Consider the following 19,525-nt stretch of genomic DNA (forward strand, 5'->3'; position numbering starts at 1 on the left):
GATTTCTGTTGTTATCCAATATTTTGAACTGTTATTTTTAACCAGATTTGCAAGCTCTCAATGTTCTATTTACAAACATAAATGCAAAGCAAAAGAAGAACAGTCTATGTAGGAAAATATTGACTTAATATTGAATGAACGAATAAAGGAGTCTATTTTAATGCTTGCTTCTCTTTCTTCTTGTTCTATTTAGACATGAAGACGATTGCCAGATTGATTTTCCCAATCATTTTTTTGCTGATTTGTGAGGTAAATGGACAGAAGCGCACCAAACCTCCAAAGAAGCGCCCACGTCCTTCACTCCCTGAGCCAGTTGAACCAACTGAGTTCCCACCACCTCTGCCCCCAGGACCACCCTCAATTTTTCCAGATTGTCCCCGAGAATGCTTCTGCCCCCCAGATTTTCCTTCAGCCATTTATTGTGACAGCCGCAACCTGAGAAAAGTCCCACTCATCCCACCCAGGGCCCATTATGTGTACCTACAAAACAATTTCATTGACAAGATCTCGCAAGAATCTTTCAAGAATGCAACAGGGCTGCGGTGGATGAGTTTGGATAACAACCGCATTGATTCAGTGGGGTCAGAAGTACTACGGAAGTTGGATAACCTTGTCTTTCTGTACATGGAAAAAAATTTCCTTAAGGAAGTGCCCAACAACTTGCCTCCCAATCTTGAGCAACTTAGGCTGAGCAGAAATCGCATCTCCAAAATCCCCGATAATGTTTTCAGCAAGCTAGATCACCTCCTCCTTTTAGATCTTCATCATAATCAACTGGATAACGGAGACTTCAAAAAGAATACTTTCAAAGGGCTGAAGAACCTCATGCAACTCAACCTGGCTCATAACCGGCTAAGTAAGATGCCTCCTGGGGTTCCCAAAGCCATTCACCAGCTCTTTCTCGATGAGAATCAAATTGATAACATCCCCAACAACTACTTCAAAGATTTCTCCAATTTGGCCTTCATCAGGCTGAACTATAATAAACTGTCTGACAAAGGATTGCCTATTGACACTTTCAACCTCACCAACTTGCTGGTTTTGCATTTGGCATACAACAACCTCACCAGCATCCCCTACATCAGCCCCAGGCTGGAACATCTCTACTTGAATGACAACTCAATTCAAAGTGAGTTGGCCCAAGTCTGTAATTGGTTAGAACTACAAGCAATTTTGTTTGTGGGGGAGAAGGGGGGTGGGAAGAGGTTGATTATCTCATGACTCAATGTTTATTTTAAAAGCTCCAAAATGACTTACTTAGGTTGATGCTTCCAAGGAGACTTCAGTGAGATTTTTTTTTTAATTTTCCCTCATTGTTCTTAAGTCATTACTCCATGGGATTCCATGAAATTATAAATTCCATCTTGCCCGAAGCTGTAACTTTATGACTGTTAGGACAGATGACTGAACAGAACAGGGTGGGTGGGTACAGAGGACTCAGACTGAGAGCAAACTGTTCTTTTCCATGCAAATTGTACTATTTCCATATAAAGAAACATTTAGATCTTTCCATATAACAAAAATGGAAATTATTTTAAAGTTTCTTTGATATAGTGAGAGAGAGGAAGGGAGGGGAAGAACTCAGCATCCATCCATTTACTTTTCTGTGGCTTCTGTCAATCTATAGCTAATAGATTTTGGCTTGTAGGACTGGCTTATTTCCCCAAGACTTTACTCTTTGCTGAAAAAACACTGCAAATCAAAGCAATTTTAATTTATTTTGCCTACTATTTTGAATAGAATAGACTAGAGTAGAGTAGAGTAGAATAGAGTAGACCCATCCTCGAATACAGCTCATCTGTTTGGAACCCATATCGCATCTCAGACATTAACACCCTTCAAAATGTCCAAAGATACATCACCAGAAGAGCCCTTCACTCCTCCACTCGAAATAGAATACCCTACGAGACTAGACTTTCAATCCTGGGCCTAGAAAGTTTAGAACTAAGACGCCTTAAACAAGATCTAAGTATTGCCCACAAGATCATATGCTGCAATGTCCTGCCTGTCAGCGACTTCTTCAGCTTCAACCACAACAACACAAGAGCACACAACAGATTTAAACTTAATATTAACCGCTCCAAACTTGACTGTAAAAAATATGACTTCAGTAACCGAGTTGTCAAAGCGTGGAACTCATTACCGGACTCCATAGTGTCATCCCCAAACCCCCAACACTTTACACTTAGATTATCTACGGTTGACCTATCCAGATTCCTAAGAGGTCAGTAAGGGGCGAGTACAAGTGCACTAGAGTGCCTTCCGTCCCCTGTCCTATTGCTCTCCTATATCTCCTATACCTTTCCCCTATTCCTATATCTCTTCTTCTATTCTTTCATTGATATATTCTATTCCTATATCTTCTTTTCTATTATTTCTTAGATATATTTTACTATGAGTATCTCCTCTATAACCTTCATCATGTATTTTACTATGTGTATATTGATATATACCCACTAAAACCCTCATTGTGTATTGGACAAAATAAATAAATAAATAAATAAATAAATAAATAAATAAATAAATAAATAAATAAATAAATAAATAAATAAATAAATAAATAAATTAGAATAGAATAGAATAGAATAGAATAGAATAGAATAGAATTCTTTAAAAGAGTTGGAAGGGACCTTGGAGGTCTTCTAGTCCAACGCTCTGCATCAACCCTACACCAGAGGTGGGGTCTAACTTATCTCACCGCTGTTTTGCTTCCTCCTGTGATGCGTGGCTGAATGCAAACTGTGCATGCACATGCGCAGTGCTGAAAACTTGGCTTCTGCGCATGTGTAGAAGCAAAAACCAGCAAAATAAGCAGCAAAAAATTTAAAAAGACGATGGCAGTGATGGACCGGCACTGACAAAACCGGTTCTGTAGGAACCCACTTCTGCCCTATACCACTTCTGACAAATGGTTATCCAACATCTTCTTAAAATTTTCAGTGTTGGAGCATTCATAACTTCTGGAGGCAAGCTGTTCCACTGATGAATTGGTCTGACTGTCAGGAAATTTCTCCTTAGTTATAAGTTGCTGCTCTCCTTGTTTAGTTTCCACCCATTTCTTCTTGTTCTACCTTCAGATGTTTTGGAGAATAGGTTGACTCCTTCTTCTTTGTGGCAACCCCTGAGATATTGGAACACTGCTATCATCTCTCCCCTGGTCCTTCTTTTCATTAAACTAACCATGCCCAGTTCCTGCAATCGTTCTTCATATGTTTTAGCCTCCAGTCTCCTAATCATCATTGTTGCTCTTCTCTGCACTCTTACTAGAGTCTCAACATCTTGATTTAAATTAATGAGTGACTGTGAAAAGGACTATGGAGAGAAAATATCAATGGGTTTTCACATTTTGTGTGTTTCAATGTGATTTTTAAATCAACATATATTTCCCATACTATTGGGGAAAGCTTTAATAATTTCATAGATTGGTTTGTATCCTTCAGAATACACCAACATTGCTGTAGAAAAATAAAACATTTCTTCTTCCTATTCCCAGGAGTATGTTCTGCAGAAGTTCCCAACATCTGTTGCCTTAATTGAAAACATCTGCATTTAAGAAATGCAGAATTCCTTCCAGAACATCTTAACAAGGAAGTAATAAAGAAAATAATAAACTGCTGTACTTCAAACCAACCCCAAAAGCTTGGGTTTTTCTTTCAAGTTAAATTTTGGCAACTTGCAGGCCAATAAAATATCCTTATAAGATAGGGCTCATCTAGGAAGGGCCTGAATCCTCCTTCAAACCCAGAATTTCAATAGACAATAGTAACACTCTTTAATATTTTAAAATTAAAAGATTTTTTTTAAAGCTATGCATGTGTTTCTGAGTATTAGTCTGAACAGTAAGAATAAAATATTTGCTAGCAGCAGACACTATTCTTTTTTTTTTTTAAAAAAACTTTTCATATTACTGTTTTAATATACAAAAGGGAAGGAAATATTAGAATAATACAAAAGATAAATAACAGAAACAAAGGAAACAAGAAAAAATAACAGAGGAGGTCTACTAGTCCAGCTCAAGCAGGGGACCCTATACCCATGATGGCGAACCTATGGCACGTGTGCCACAGGTGACACACAGAGTCATATTGGAGGGCACATGAGACTTTGCCCTATGTCAACTCCAGTGCGCATGTTGGCCAGCTAATTTTCACCCTTGGGAAAGGCCATTTTGCCCTCCAGATGCTTCAGGGCAGCTTCCCTGAAGCCCTGAAGGCAAAAAAATCACCCAATGGACAAACTGAAAGTTTGGAAAAATGCACTTCCTGTTTGCCATTGTGCTGTTTTGCAATCCGGAGGGTCCTTAAGCCCCGGAGTGCAAAATAACCCAGCACAATGGGCAAACTGGAAGTGCGTTGTACAAACTTCTGTTTTGCCTGTTGTGCTGTTTTTTGCACTCCAGAGCTTCAGGAAGCTTCCCTGAATCTTCCAGAGTGCAAAAAAACAGCACAGTGGCAAATTGGAAGTGTGTTTACCTGAACTTGGGTTTGTCCATTTGGGGCATTTTTTTTTCATGTACCAGACTTCAGTAAGTCCTGTGTGCATGTGTGTGGGATAATATGGGGCTGCACATGTGTGGGAGAAGGGAAGGGGTGTGTGCACGTACGCTAGCACACTCACACACACCCTTTGGCACATTAACCAAAAAAGCTTCACCATCACTGCCCTATACCAGTCCAGTCTCTTCTTAAAAGCCTCCAATGATGGAGCACCCACAATTTCTGAAGGCAAGTTATAGACATACTATATAAAAGAAATAATAAAGCCTAATTTTTCAACATTTCATTAAACCATGACCACATATCAATCAGTTTTTCTGCTAGATTGAAAATAGCAGCTCATAAACCAAAAGTAACCATGTGTATTTGATTAAACTTTGTACATCTGAGGTTACATTGACTTTCCAACACTGAAAAGTAATTATTTTACTGTGTCCTGACCCCATTTGCCATACACATACTACTTGATAAAGCCAGCAATCATCTAATACGGCATGTTCCAGATTTATAGTTCAAAAGTACATCCACAATGAATTGTTTGATCATGGCATTGCCATATTAGTAAACCTATGATTATTAAATCAAATTAGGAAAATACAGGGATGAATCCATATCATATAATTAACTGCCCCCTCATCCTTTTTTATACTTCCATTATAAGGAGATTGACTGACAACTCCTTTTGAAGCACTGGTGTGCATGATAGCTGCGAATAAGAATAATTTGTGGAATTAGTCTCATCGTACAATGAGATTATTATTAGATCATACAAAATGTACTTAATATGTGACACACACATATATATAATGAAGGCTACACTTTGATTGTTCCATGCCTTTGACAAAGTTGATTGAATTCAGGTAGGATTGTCTTATATGTGCTTAAAAAATAGAATGACCACTTACTGGAAACAAACAACTACAGTTTTCCTGTTCCTGTTTGAGGTTGTGTTTAATGGCCATGCACTTTTTTGCAGTCCTGACCAAAAAAAATTGAAATGCAGGACCCAAATAAGAGAGAGAAACAGAGCAAAGAGGGAGAGGGGAGAGTTACCACTACTGCTGCCATTCCCAACACAATACCATTTGGCATGTATTGTGTCCACTCATATAAAGGGGTTGGAATGAGTAGTGGGTTCTACTTACCTTTGCTACCGGTTCTGGAATGGAGTGCATGTGCAACACTTCTTTTTTTCCATTTTTTAATTTTTTTAAAAAAAGATGTTATTGAAATATTTAACACATACAGTGGTACCTCTACCTACGAACTTAATTTGTTCCGTGACCAGGTTCTTATGTAGAAAGGTTTGTAAGAAGAAGCAATTTTTCCCATAGGAATCAATGTAAAAGCAAATAATGCGTGCGATTAAGGAAACCACAAGGAGGGTGGAGGCCCTGTTTCCTCTCAGGAGATTCCTAGAGAGGCCCCACGGAGGCTTCTCCCCACCTTTTCCGTTCCTGTTTCCTCCCAGGAGATTCCTAGAGAGGCCCCACAGAGACTTCTCCCTTCCTTTTCCAGTTCCAGTTCCAGAGGCTTGGGTTTGTAAGTGGAAAATGGTTCTTGAGAAGAGGCAAAAAAGTCTTGAATACCCGGTTCTTATCTAGAAAAGTTCGTAAGTAGAAGCTTTCTTAGGTAGAGGTACCACTGTATATACAAGCTTCATATATACTTAATCATAATGTAAAAATAATAGAAGGAAAGTCAAAGACAAAAACAGAGAGAAAAAAAACCCCATCCCAAAACAAAAAAACCACTCCCACCCCAAAACCAAACAATTATTTTAAAAAAGAAAAAAAAGGTTTGGTTAAAAACAAGAGAAACAATCCGTTTCTCTCCAAACTTCCAAATCTTCAACATAAATTATTGATATTCTTATGTAGTTTATGTATCATTATTTAATCTATCCTTGTACTATATCATATATAAGCAATAAAGCATGTGCAACACTTCTGCGCATGCACAGAGCATTTTTTGATGATGTCCGGGCTGGTGGGTGGAGCTTCCAACCCCTCACTGCTACCAGTTCACCGTACCGTGTCAAACTGGTACCAAGCCACCACTGTTTGGAATCATGATACCATCATGCTGTCTGGCAGATTTTGATTCCCCAGTCAAAATATGCAAGATGGTATTGTATCAACTCAATCAGACCACACCCTCTTTAGGCATGGGTCTGATCTACTATGATACTGCTGAGTAAACATTGTGGAATATGCTATCAGATCAGGAAACAAATAATTTTGACCTCTTCAATAAGTTCCTTCACCATTAGTTGTACTGGCTAGGATGCTTAGGTATACAGTTCAGAATCATCCAAAAAGCTACAAATTCTGTATCCCTATTTTAGCACCACAACTCTACAACAGATGTGAAAACGTGTAATTCTTCAAAAGTTACCAACTCAGCTAGCATGCCCATTGGTACAGCATGACTGGTGCTGAACTGTAACGAAGTCTGAAATACCATAAAACCAAAAATATATGTTAGCAGCAGTTTTTCAGACTGACTTGTATTTAAAAGACATAAGGTTTATGAACTACAGCTCACTTTATCAGATGCATAGAGCAGCTAAATTCATGTAGGAGTCAAATTAGAATAAGGCAGAAGGAGAGAAAGGGCAGGATAAATAGATTGGTTATGATGAGGCAACTTACATATAAAACAGATTAGCAATATTCTCCATTAACAATTCTCCATTAACAATTATAATGTTTTTTTAAAAAAGACTTGATTTTGTTGAGTTCTTGGTTATTCAAATCTGTAATGATATGTCCTGAAGGACTGAAAACTTTTGTGATTATTTTATGCTTCTTTTGATCCTGATGTTTAACTTGTATCTGTCCACTAGTTTGAGCCATGGTGGCGCAGTGATTAAAATGCAGTATTGCAGGTAATTCTGCTGGCTGCCATCTGCCAGCAGTTTGGCAGTTCGAGTCTCACTGGGTCAAGGTTGACTTAGCATTCCATCCTACTGGGGTCGATAAAATGAGGACCCAGGTTATGGGCAATGTGCTGGCTCTGTAAATCTCTTAGAAAGGGTTATAAAATATTGTGAATTGGTATATAACAAAAGTCTAAATGCTATTGCTATTTTGTGCAAAGTTTGTCCTGTAGACTCCAGAAGGGCAAAGTTGACAGATGATGGCATAGATGTCATTAGAGGAAGAGTACATAATGATGTTTCTAATCATATGTGTGAAGGTGCTGGGATCTGTATGACACTGCTGTTGTAAAATAAGACATCTGGGCTTATTACATAGACTTGTTTGCTTGTTAACATAATTTTCTTGTCTTTTTTATTGCATGTGAGAATCTGCTTCAAATTGGGTGGTTATGTGGATGTGGGTTCTGCACTTTGTCTGAGAAAGTGCCATGTGTTGTCCAATATGGCCTGTAGCTTAGTAATAATGTGCTTGAGTGGACCTTTTCAATAGGAATTCTTGTCCATTGGTCTATATCAGGGGTTACCTTGAACACTCAAAGAGCCATTTGGATCAGTTTCCCAGAGGAAAAAAACACAAGAAGCCACAAAATCTGAGTGGGCGTGGCCAACTCAATGTTACCCTCCTCCCATTGAGTCACATTACCCACCCAGCCACACCTACCCAGGTTTTTTGGCTCTCTATGTTTTCTTTTCTATGGGATACAGGTATCTCTTTCTCTCTCTCTTTTCCATCTCTCTCTCTCTCCCTCCCTTTCATCTTTCTCTCCCTCTCCCAATCTCTCTCTGTCTTTCTCTTTCCCTTCCTGAGCCGCATACAGTTCCAGAGCTGCAGGTTGCCAACTCTTGGTCTATATGATCAGTGCGGCATGATCTAGTATCTTGTATAAAATAATGTCCTGCAAGTTTATTGCACTTCAATTCCATAACATATGGTTAGAAGATTATGTAATTTATCATGTTTAATAAGCATAAAGTAGAAGGCTTAGAAGTCAGAGCTATCCAGAGAAGGAAACTCCAGATCCAGTTTTTGGCCTTCCTATTTGTCTCTTTCTCTTAGTTTTGCCTCACATTGCAGTCAGTCAACAAAAAGCATTTGATTGTTTCCAAGATGATTATGCACAGTAAGGGCACAGTAATAGCCAACTTGGTTTCTATAAGGAGAACGTAGTGCAAATTTCTGAATTATCAATATCATTCACAATTAATAAGTCTTTTATACATTTTGAATATGTTGATGTACATGTCATTATGACAGCATTCTAATAATGAAATTTGAATCAAATGCACACTTGAAAACAAGCATTCAGGTAAGTATATTATATACTGTAACAAATATGCTTGTTAGAAGGACAGTCCATAAATGTTTTCTAAGGAGCTTTAGAACATTGGTTTTATACTTGGATTTCACATTCAATATTATCCACTTTTGTAGATGGAGTGATTTGTTAAAGGAGTGATTTATTAAAGGAGTGATTTATTTAGGAGTGACCCTTTATTAAATGAATGTGGAGAAAAAACATGGGAATTAAAAATGGAATAGGAAAAGCTTTGTTTACTGCAGGCAAGGCAGGGGTGGGTTCCTTCTGGTTTGGACTGGATCTCCCAAACCAGTAGCGACCCGCTAGCGACATCACAGTCGATACCAGTCTGTGGGAAGTGCCATATTTTTTGTGAAATTTTTAGTGAATTTTCCCCTCTTCTCTTCTTCTGCTGCTTGACAAAGGGCCCTCCCAAAGGGCCCCCGGGTTAATACTCATCTTTATTTCTTCAAATGTGTTTCGGGCTGAATCCTGATACTGAGTGTTGTGGTTGGATCGCAGCCAGGTCCTTTGATAACAGAATTTGAGCCAGATTTACCGAGTCATATGGGCATGGTCGGCCTGTGTGGCTGTCAGATGACTCAGACAGTGAGGAGGAGGGAGAGATAGAGTGTGAGGGTCCTGCAGAGACTATAGAACCCCCAACTGGGGCTTTGCCTGGGTCTGATGAGGAAGAGGAGGTGAGGGACCCTATCCTGGATGCCAGAGTCAGAAGGATATGAGGGAGGCAAGAGCAGTTACACAGACTCAGAAGGAGGACTTGAGTACAGCTGTGCACAGTCTATGATCCCAGGGTGTATAAAAGGGGAGGAGATTGGGAGGTTCCCTTTGTAGAAAATTAACATTTGGTCCTCCGAAGGATAAGAGCACGTTAAGAGTTTTTACCTTTCGTTCAAACATATCTTTCTGCAGTTCTGACAATATACTGTTAAGAAGTCTGTGGGTAATTTTGCTTTGGAAACTTTGTTTTGAAACCTTGCTTATCAGTTCTGCCACTCGCTTTGAATTTTGGCAGCTGAAGGACATTCCTTTGTTCTAATTTGTTTTTTTCAACAAACCTGATTGTACAATAGACTATTTCATTTCAAAGCCCTGTGTCCGAGCCTTAATGGAAATTAATAGCTGCTCATTTGCCGGGTTAGACAGAACCCTAAGCATGCACAAAAGGAAAATTTCATGAGGGGATAAGCACGCAAACTGGTGATGAAGCTAAGTAGAACCCACCCCTGAGGCAAGGGAAGTTTCCTCCATGATTTCATACACAGTAGTAGAATTATAAATATCTACTGAATAAGCTGGAAGGGACTATGTCCCTAGGTGTGCCCATGTTTCACCAACACTCCACAGTCTGCATTGGTTGCCGATCAGTTTCCAGTCACAATTCAAAGTGTTGGTTATGACCTATAAAGCCCTCCATGGCATCAGACCAGAATATCTCCGGGACCGCTTTCTGCCGCACGAATCCTAGCAACCAGTTAGGTCCCACAGAGTTGGCCTTCTCCGAGTCCCGTCGACTAAACAATGTCATCTGGCGGGACCCAGGGGAAGAGCCTTCTCTGTGGCGGCCCTGACCCTCTGGAACCAGCTCCCCCCTGAGATTAGGATTGCCCCCACCCTCCTTGCCTTTCGTAAGCTCCTTAAGACCCACCTCTGTCATCAGGCATGGGGGAATTGAGACATCTTCCCCAGGCCTATATAATTTATGTATGGTATGTTATGTGTATGTTTTTTAAATTATGGGTTTTTAGCTCTTTGAAATATTAGATTTGTATTTTACATTGTTCTTTGTTATTGCTTTGAGCCGCCCCGAGTCTACGGAGAGGGGCAGCATACAAATTTAATAAATAATAATAATAATAATAATAATAATAATAATAATAATAATAATAATAATAATAAGTCAACAGTCAATATGGAATTCTGAAAGAGCAGAATGGAATACGAAACCGATGATCTCTTCAACTTTCCCATCCCTAGCTTATTACCTAACAGTGTGGTTTTTTTCCCTTTTCTTTTTTGCCTTCAGCCATCAATGGGACTCGGATATGCCCCACTTCTTTGATGTCTCTTCATGCAGCATCTTCAGATCTTGAAAGTGCACCACGTCTTCGCTACCTGCGCCTCGATGGCAACCTGCTGAAGCCACCCATCCCTTTGGACCTGATGATGTGTTTCCGGCTCTTGCAGTCGGTTGTATTTTAAGCCTTGCAGCAGTTGCCACTCCTTGGGGCTTTGTGCAGTGACTTGATTCCAGTCTATGTTAGACAAGGGGGATATACCTAAGCCTCTCTACCCAGGCCTTTCCTGCTCCACTCTGCTTCATTCTTCTTTGGCTGCTAGAAGCTCTATGCTTTGGCGGCTCTCTTTGTACAGCATTTTATGGATGCTTTGCGCCCCTTAAATGTTGCACAGAGTCTCCTGAGATAGGTGCAGCCTTCACAGAAGATGATGGCAATACTGCAAATATTGATTTCTGCTTTATTGCCCTTTATCTATATATTAGAGAGAGAAGGAAGCATGCCTAAATTCATCTAGCATGCAGCATTTCCTTTACTGCCCTTGCTGTCTAGAGCTTCACAAAGCATTACTGGCTTTCCGACATCATCAAGCATAGAAAATAAGTTAGATTTTTTTTATTAAAGTCATACAGACAGGCAATATAATTTCATTTAGATGGATGCAATATTAATGTGCCATTGTCTAACAACGCTGAATTAACAGGTGAGGGATAGTCAGACTAACAGGTAGCAACGATAAGTAGCTTTAGCAAGTGTGACCAAATGCATAATGTACTGTACATAGCAGGTTGCACGCAGTGCAGGCAAGGCAGTATGTAGGAGATGCAATGAAGAATGGTAAGAGAATTTTCTTCCTGTTTGTGCTCATTGGGAATTAAACAGCTGGTGCAGCTTGGAATGCAATGAGCAACTAAATACAGCATGACCTTCAAGACATGCTTAGCAGCAATAAGTTAGATGACCTCCCCATCTTCATAATTTAACTCCACATAGATTGGCTGAAACTCAAATGCAGTGCTAAAGAGGAATAAAGCAAATCCAATACAAGACAGAAATTGCTACCGAATAGGGTGAAATGCTTGAACAGGAGAAATCCATCATTATCATGATGATTTCAAGGTTATCTTAACATTTGATTTCCTTCCCCCAAATTGCATCTAGGGATTACGTCATTAATCAAGGGAGCAATCTGTACCTCTTGAGGACGCAGGGCTTTGCTAGCTTTCTATGCGCAGTAATCAACAGCCTTAGCAACAGTTATCCAGGCATAATGAAGGAAATTATCCTACCCTTCTGTTACACAAGAAATGTCACTGCCCTCCCAGTAAAGTCACACAAGGGGAGGATCAATAAATAAATGTTAAATTATACTGAAAAAATACTTTTAGCAGTGGCTGGAACCACAGTCCCTATAGTTAACATGGTGTCCATAATAGCAAAATATGGCATATTTAAAAACTCATCAATATTTCTAACACAGGATCTTGCAAGATCACAGCATTCATGCCTTTGGTCATTTTTATTTTTTTTTAAACTAGGGTATTGTGCCAAATCCTATGATGGTTCTCGAAAATGTTGTTGATCTGTGAACCCTAACAGTGTGCAAATATAAGTAAATGCAAGTAATCAAGTATTATCAGACTTACCATATAGTGTACCGGGGCAAAAACCTCTGTTATGGCAAAGCCAGAAGGAACTATGCAACATGGTCTTCCCATTTCTTCTGCTATTTTTTGTGTTATATTTTGAATATAGAAAGAATAAAGCTGTTAAGTAACAGGCAATGAAGTACAAAGTAAGTAATCCTGTTTTTTTAAAGCACTTGCAGAACAGTAATTCAGAGACACACCCAAACAATGTGAGATAACATTATGAAAAACATACAGATCACATGAAAGAAAATGTTTCTACATCTGGGAACAAAGCCTTCAGGACTTACCAAAAAAATGTCTGAGTAAAAGTAAAAACTTTTTGAAAGTAAAAACTTTTTGTACACCACACTGTACAAAAAGTAAAATACATCTCCCCCCCCCCCCACATTTTAGCACAGTATGTATTTTTACTGGATCAGCAAAATCAAAGATAGGCCAAAATTAAAGCTACAAGAACCATAGTCACATGTTCACTTACTTATCATATGAATTTTGTATCATATAGCCATAACTGTATATTATTTACCCTCCCAGTTGGGCTCAAGAGGATTTCTACTAATAAATATGGGCTGCTGTCCTCATGGGGGGGGCACAGTGGGGGTAATAGGTTTTTGCACTATTTATTGAATACATAGAAACTTAGAAACATAGAAGACTGACGGCAGAAAAAGACCTCATGATCCATCTAGTCTGCCCTTATACTTATATTTTCTATATTTTATCTTAGGATGGATATTAATACGTAATAGTTTTTTATTGTCCTTCCTTCTCTAGTACCTTAGCATGATCCTTAATTACTTTTAAAATAGGAAATAATTCAATAGTATGTTTTCACCCATTAAACGCTTCAATCGTTTTAATCATTATCTAGAACTGAACTTTTATAGCAGTTAAAGAAAATTGAGCTGCTTGCCTAATCTGTTGTCATACTGAACTTTGTGAATTCAGTACAAAACCTTAAAATTTTACTGTGCTCCTCAACAAATAATTTTGTCTATCATTTGTCCTTTTTGTGGCTATTCAAATAACATGACTTAATCAACTGAAAAAGAGTCCAAGCACCTATTTTGGATGGTAAGCCACTCCCACCCAATCACATGACCTTTAAGCCACCCCTGGTCACATGATTGTCAAGCCACTCCTACCCGGTCGCATAGCCATCGAGCCACACCCACACAATAAGCCACGCCCACAGTGTGGTAGTAAATTTTTTGCAGCCCTTCACTGAATATGATGCTAGAAAATAATGTAGTTTAAGACTCTGTTTTTCAAGTTGTTTTTAAAACAATGCTTTAGAATAGTTCAGCTTTCTAATATTTTACAGCACTCTTCTTTTTCAGAGGTAAGCAGGAACAGGTAGCACTGATATTGCTAAAGAGGGTCTATGGGCACCTTTGTGGCTACAGTGGAAATTCCTTTTCCCTATTTCAATAGTTTCCCATTTCTCCATTAGATCACTTTCTCTCTGAGTCTCTAAATGTCAACTCTCCCTTCCTTAGGAAACACTACACTTTGTATTTCCCTTTTGCAACTTACAGTGATTTCACAACTGAGATTGTTGTTATTGTTATTATTATGGTTGGTTGCAGAGTCAGTCAGATGTTTAAACTGGATTTGCCCTTTTTGTCCATCTTCCCATATGGTTTGATGGTGTTGAAGGTGTCTTTGCCAGATGTAAGCTTTTCCGAGAAAAGCTGCCTTTTGCAATTGACTGATGGACATTTTTGTCAATACTGTAAGTGATGTTCCATAGGTTTAGAAATTGAGCCCAAGGCACCTATTATTATTATTTGTACTATTATGATTTCTTTTGGCATAGTCAGTGTCTGCAGAGAGTCTGCGGAGAGGGGCGGCATACAAATCTAATAAATTATTATTAATTATTATTATTATTATTCTGATTTGTAGATCTTTGTATTTAATGATTTTCTCCTGGTTTTCTCTTCTGTATTGTCAATCTTAGGTACTACAACGTCCATTATACTGATTTCTATCTTTCTTGATGACAATTGTTAAGCCAAATTGTCATTAAATGTGCCATGTGGCCAGTGTTTGTCTGTTGGAATTCTAAAGTCTCAGAGCATTTTAATCTTTGGCTATGTAATACATTGTCTTCTCGTGTCTTTTTTCTGTTCTTCATTTGGGCTTTCACGTAAGCCAGTTTAGTCTCTCCAGTATGGAATAAGACTTCTCGGCGTATTATTTTCAGTGCGTCTTCTTCACTGTCCTTTTGATATTCTTTCAATGCCCTTTTCTTCTTCTTCTTCTACATATGATGTAATTGCAACATTTCAGGCCCACCTATTTCCTTTGGTAAGCAGAGTCTTTGAATATCACTCCGAGAATTCATTGTCATTATTTTCTTAGTTTTCCTATCCAGAACTTTTAAAAAAAAAAAAAAATTCAACAAACATTATATCATCAATAAATCAATCAGTGTGTCATCCGGGTACAAAATTTTTCCGTCAACATCTTTTACATTTACCACCATTTTCTTAGTAAACTCTATATTTTCATCTCCATTTAACTTATCTTCTACTCTGTTTTCCCTCAAATAAGACATCCCCTGATAACAAGACCGGTCAGGCTTTTTATCCAGAGTTTTTAATTCTTCTTGATTCTAACTATTCCATTTGTGTATCTAAGGGCTGGAATAGCCTAGGTCAGGGATGGAGAACCTTTTTTTCCTTGCTTGGGGAGGGTGAAAACAGCTTTCCTACCATCATGGAGGCCCCCTGGAGACCGGAAATGGCCTGCTTCCCAACTTCTGGTGGGACTAGTAGGCTCGTGTTTTGCCTCCCCCACCCCAGGTTCCAAAGGCTTCCCTGGAGCTAGGGGAGAGTAAAAACACCTTCCCCTGTCCCCCGGAGGCTCTCTGGAAGCCAAAAACAACCTCCCAGAGCCTCTGTGTGAGCCAAAAATCAGCTGGCCAGCACACACATCCACATTGGAACTGAGCTAGATCAGTGGCTCAGGTGCCAGCAGATATGGCTCCGCATGCCACCTATGGCATCTATGCCAAAGGTTCACCACCACTGGCCTAGATGTTAATTGTGTTGATGGTATTTCCTCCACTGAGTTTGGAAACATCCCTATAAAGGAGGTGGGATAGCCTGGCAAATGTTTCTAATGTTTGATAGGCATGGCCTGAGTTATTCAGTTTGGTTGGCAGAGGTATCAGTGCAATGACAAAGATAATGGTGATAGTGAATCTCCTTGACAGATTCTTCTCTTGTCTCAATCTATCACAATTGACCAGCAACTCTGTCTTCCATTGCACCATTGATCTTTGCACAAAGCTTCTACTGACTGCTGTTATTTCTAGGCATTTGATTATCCAATCATGTGGCAGGATAAAATACCTTCTTGTAATCAATTCACATTACAGTACATTCAAGCTAGTTATCCTTCTTTTGCAGTTTTCCAGAATCTTGTCAATTAGGAACTGATCTTTTGTTCCTCTGCTGTTTGGGTGATTTATTTATTTATTTTATCTTGTTAAGTACGTATTGGTAGTATAAATAGATATAACACTGTTTATGTGCATGAGATGGGTACTAATTAGGACAGGGACAGTAGACATGCTGGTGCACTTATGCACACCCCTTACTCATCTCTTAGGAATCAGGTGAGGTCAACAGTGGATAGTCTAAGGGTAGAGTTTTGGGGGTTGGGTGGCCAAACTACAGAGTCAGGTAGTGAGTTCCAAGCATTAATTACTTGGTTGCTGAAGTCATATTTTCTACAGTCAAGTTGGGAGTGGTTTACTTTGAGTTTGTATCTGTTGTGTGCTAGTGTATTGTTGTGGTTGAAGCTGAAGTAGTCATTGACAGAAAGGACATTGTAGCAGATGATTTTATGAGCTATGCTTAAGTCGTGTCATGTCAAAAGTGATGTAGTTCTAAACCTAGGATCTCAAGCCTGGTTGTGTAAGATATTCTGTGGTGAGTTTTGTTCAGATGGAAAGAACTTGTTTTCAGCTAGATGTTATCAAACTGCGTCAGATACCACACCCGTTAATAATTTGAAAGCAGTTCATGAGCCGCCCCGAGTCCTCAGAGAGGGGCAGTATAGAAATCCAATTACGGTAATAAATAAATAATAAATAATTGGTCAGCAGTTTCCTGGTCATACCCCTTTTGCTGGATCATTATCAGGTAGGTTTTCTAGATATTAACCAATCTTCCATTTCAGTTTCTTGTAGTATCTTCTGTCATTATTTTTCCACAGTAATGGATATATAGTATAAATCCTTACCTCGTGGGCAAATTTTATGCAATACTAGATGAACTTTTTATATTTAACATTCATACAGAGAATAAATTTGAAAAATTAATTAATATCTAATTTGAGTCTCAGTCAAACCCTTAGTCAAGTCTACAGGATTTTTATTTTTCTTGTATTATGCTAAAAAAAGAATTAAAGTGGGGAAGGTGCAGCATACTCCAGGCAATACAACAAGAATCCCTAAGTTATCCAAGCTCAATAAGCCAATCACCCGATCCAATGTCTACATGTTTTATATTTAAACTCTTGGGCCACCTGGTCTGGATTGCGAACAATTGAATAAATATTAGGTAGTAGTAAATAAATTTAGCTAGGAGGGAAGGGGGAGGAGGAGTTGTATTTAGGGTATCCCAATTGTCTTTTAAGACATCTTGTATCATTGCTTCTATTTAGTGGTCTCTTGGACTTTCATAGGCCAGATTTGGATGTTAAACCCATTTAAGGGCTGACACAATCCATTATTCTGACATTTCAGTCAAAATAGACTTATAAATAGACTTCAGATGCTTATGTTCTAGTTCCTTTCCCTATCCTTCCCCTCTTGCTTCAAAAGAGACAAATTATCTAACATCATGAACATTGTCTTTCTATGTCATTACATTAAAGGCATTAGGTCTCTCGCTTGTAAGTTCATCCTATGTCTGCAACCAACCGCAGTCCAGTATTTCTATTGTGCATTTTGTATATAAAAAGATAGGGTTAAATATGTGTGTGCGTGCATGCGTGTGTGTGTGTTTGTGTCTATTTTAAGCAAAGCATCTTGTTTTTCTTTCTATGAAAGAGTTCTATGAAAGGGTTCATCATCTCCAAAGACTTTTTCTATGCAGGTAATTCTCAATTTATGACCACAATTGAGCCCAACAATTCTTTATGACCTTTCTTGCCAAATTTGTTAAGTGAATCACTGCAAATATTAAGTTAGGAACATGGTTGTTAAGTAAATCTGGCTTCCCCATTGATTTTGCTTGTTAGAAAGTCACAAAAAAGGTGAACCCATGAGCCTGGGTTACTGTAACCATCCTAGATATGAGTCATTAGACCAGCGTCTAAATTTTGATCACATGATCATGGAGTGCTGCAATGGTGATAAGTGTGAAAAGCAATGAAAAGTAACTTTTTCCCTTTGTTGTAACTTTGAACGGTCACTAAACAAATTGTTATAAGCAGGGGCGAAATCCTCTGAAGTCTGCTGCCAATTCATTTCATGCACTGCAACCCTGAAAAAGGAGCATTTTGAAGCCATCGGTGTTTGCAAAGGTAAGTAGAACAGCGAGGAGGGGGATGAGCTAGGCCACGTAATTTAGATTAGCTAGAATGCAGGAAATCCTGCTTTCAAAACTAATCTACATCGTACACCATAGCTGATCGTAGGATATACAATAGTACCTCTAGATACGAGCTGCTCCACATGCGAGTATTCCAAGTTACGAGCCGCGACACGAGCGAAATTTCTGTTCGACACCCAAGCTCAAATTCGGGATACGAGCCGAGCTTCCACTAGATGGCGCAAGAATCTCCTTGCTTCCAGTTATCTCGGCGCAAAAAACAAAGTCTAAAGGCATTCGTTCGAGATGCGAGTTGATCGACTTACGAGCTCGGGTCTGGAACGAATTAAACTCATTTCTCGAGGTACCACTGTACCAGTTCACCTGAACCGGTAGCATTTTTTACTACTGGTTCAGGAGAACCGGTCCGAACTGATAGCATTTCACCTCTGGTAATAAGTCAAGGCCCATCTGTACTCATATGAGCAAAGGGCAGACAGCAAGATCAGTAATTGATGAATCCCATTCAGGGGTGGGCTATTGTCCGGACGGCGGAGAACACAGTGGGGTAGCAAAAATGGAGCTCCACCCCAATTTGCACTGAAAGATGTTGAAAGAAAATGCAGGTTGTCCTGCATAAGCCACACCCAAAGTGTGATAGTAAAAATTTTGGTAGCCCTACACTGGTCCCATCTATCCACTATACTTCACCCACTAAAATGGAATTCAAAGTTATAATTGCTATAACAGCAATGAGCAACAATAGACATCTCAAAAGGAATCATTGTATTGTCAGTTGTGAAGACAGAACTGGAGCCACTACCATTCTGTAACAAGAGTAGTCAATACTATCAATTGCTCTCTCCCTCTTTAATCCTCATCTCTCTACCAGGACTTATCAGAGAAGCACTAGATCCATGATCAGAAAATATGTCAACTGATAGACTGCAGCTGTAGAGATTCTGTGAGGTGTTAGGCAAATTAATAGGTGGATAAGTATACCAGTCCAAGCATGTACAATTGTGCCCAACCCTTCCTCCCTTAGGCTAAAGATAGATTTTCCATCAGTTGTTGATGCTTGTTGGGAAGAGAAAAATTCACCAATCCTTTTCTTGGCTTGATTAAAACCAGTCACTGATTTTATTACCATGGCAGAACGATGTTCAGCAATCAAAGAAGCAATTTTTTTGCTGGAATGCTTTTCTTGTGGTAGCACTATAACATGGCTGGCTAGTTTGCTCTCAATAATTATAGTATAATGTGTTCTGACACAGCTGCCAGACCAAGGAACCTAGCACAAACAGCATCCAAACAAATCTTGTTTTAATATTAACAAACTACCGGTACTAATTATCTGTCTTAGCAGTCATTCTAAAGCAGTGGTTCCTAACCACTTTTTTGGGTGTGCTCCACCTAAGCATCTCTAAAATCCTCCATGACATATAATTCTTACTATGCAAAAAGTGAACTCCTACTCACTCAGGGGAAGCCTAGAAGGCAATTAACTTGGTTTAAACAAGGTTCCAATTGCCCCATTAAAAAAA

The 19,525-nt window shown here is 39.1% G+C and overlaps 1 protein-coding gene across 1 annotated transcript in view; it reads left to right on the forward strand.

The window, feature by feature from the left end:
* PRELP (proline and arginine rich end leucine rich repeat protein) overlaps nt 1-12,572 on the forward strand; it is a 46,849-nt gene extending 34,277 nt beyond the window's left edge. Inside the window, exons 2-3 of the mRNA XM_070745405.1 lie at nt 194-1,129; nt 10,786-12,572. Of these exons, the coding sequence (XP_070601506.1) occupies nt 196-1,129; nt 10,786-10,961 (1,110 nt within the window). The 5' untranslated portion in view covers nt 194-195 and the 3' untranslated portion in view covers nt 10,962-12,572. The remainder of the gene's footprint in view (nt 1-193; nt 1,130-10,785) is intronic.
* The last annotated feature ends 6,953 nt before the right edge of the window (nt 12,573-19,525 follow it).

This window comes from Erythrolamprus reginae, chromosome 3 (assembly GCF_031021105.1).
Source record: "Erythrolamprus reginae isolate rEryReg1 chromosome 3, rEryReg1.hap1, whole genome shotgun sequence".
Taxonomy (NCBI): Eukaryota; Metazoa; Chordata; class Lepidosauria; order Squamata; family Dipsadidae; genus Erythrolamprus; species Erythrolamprus reginae.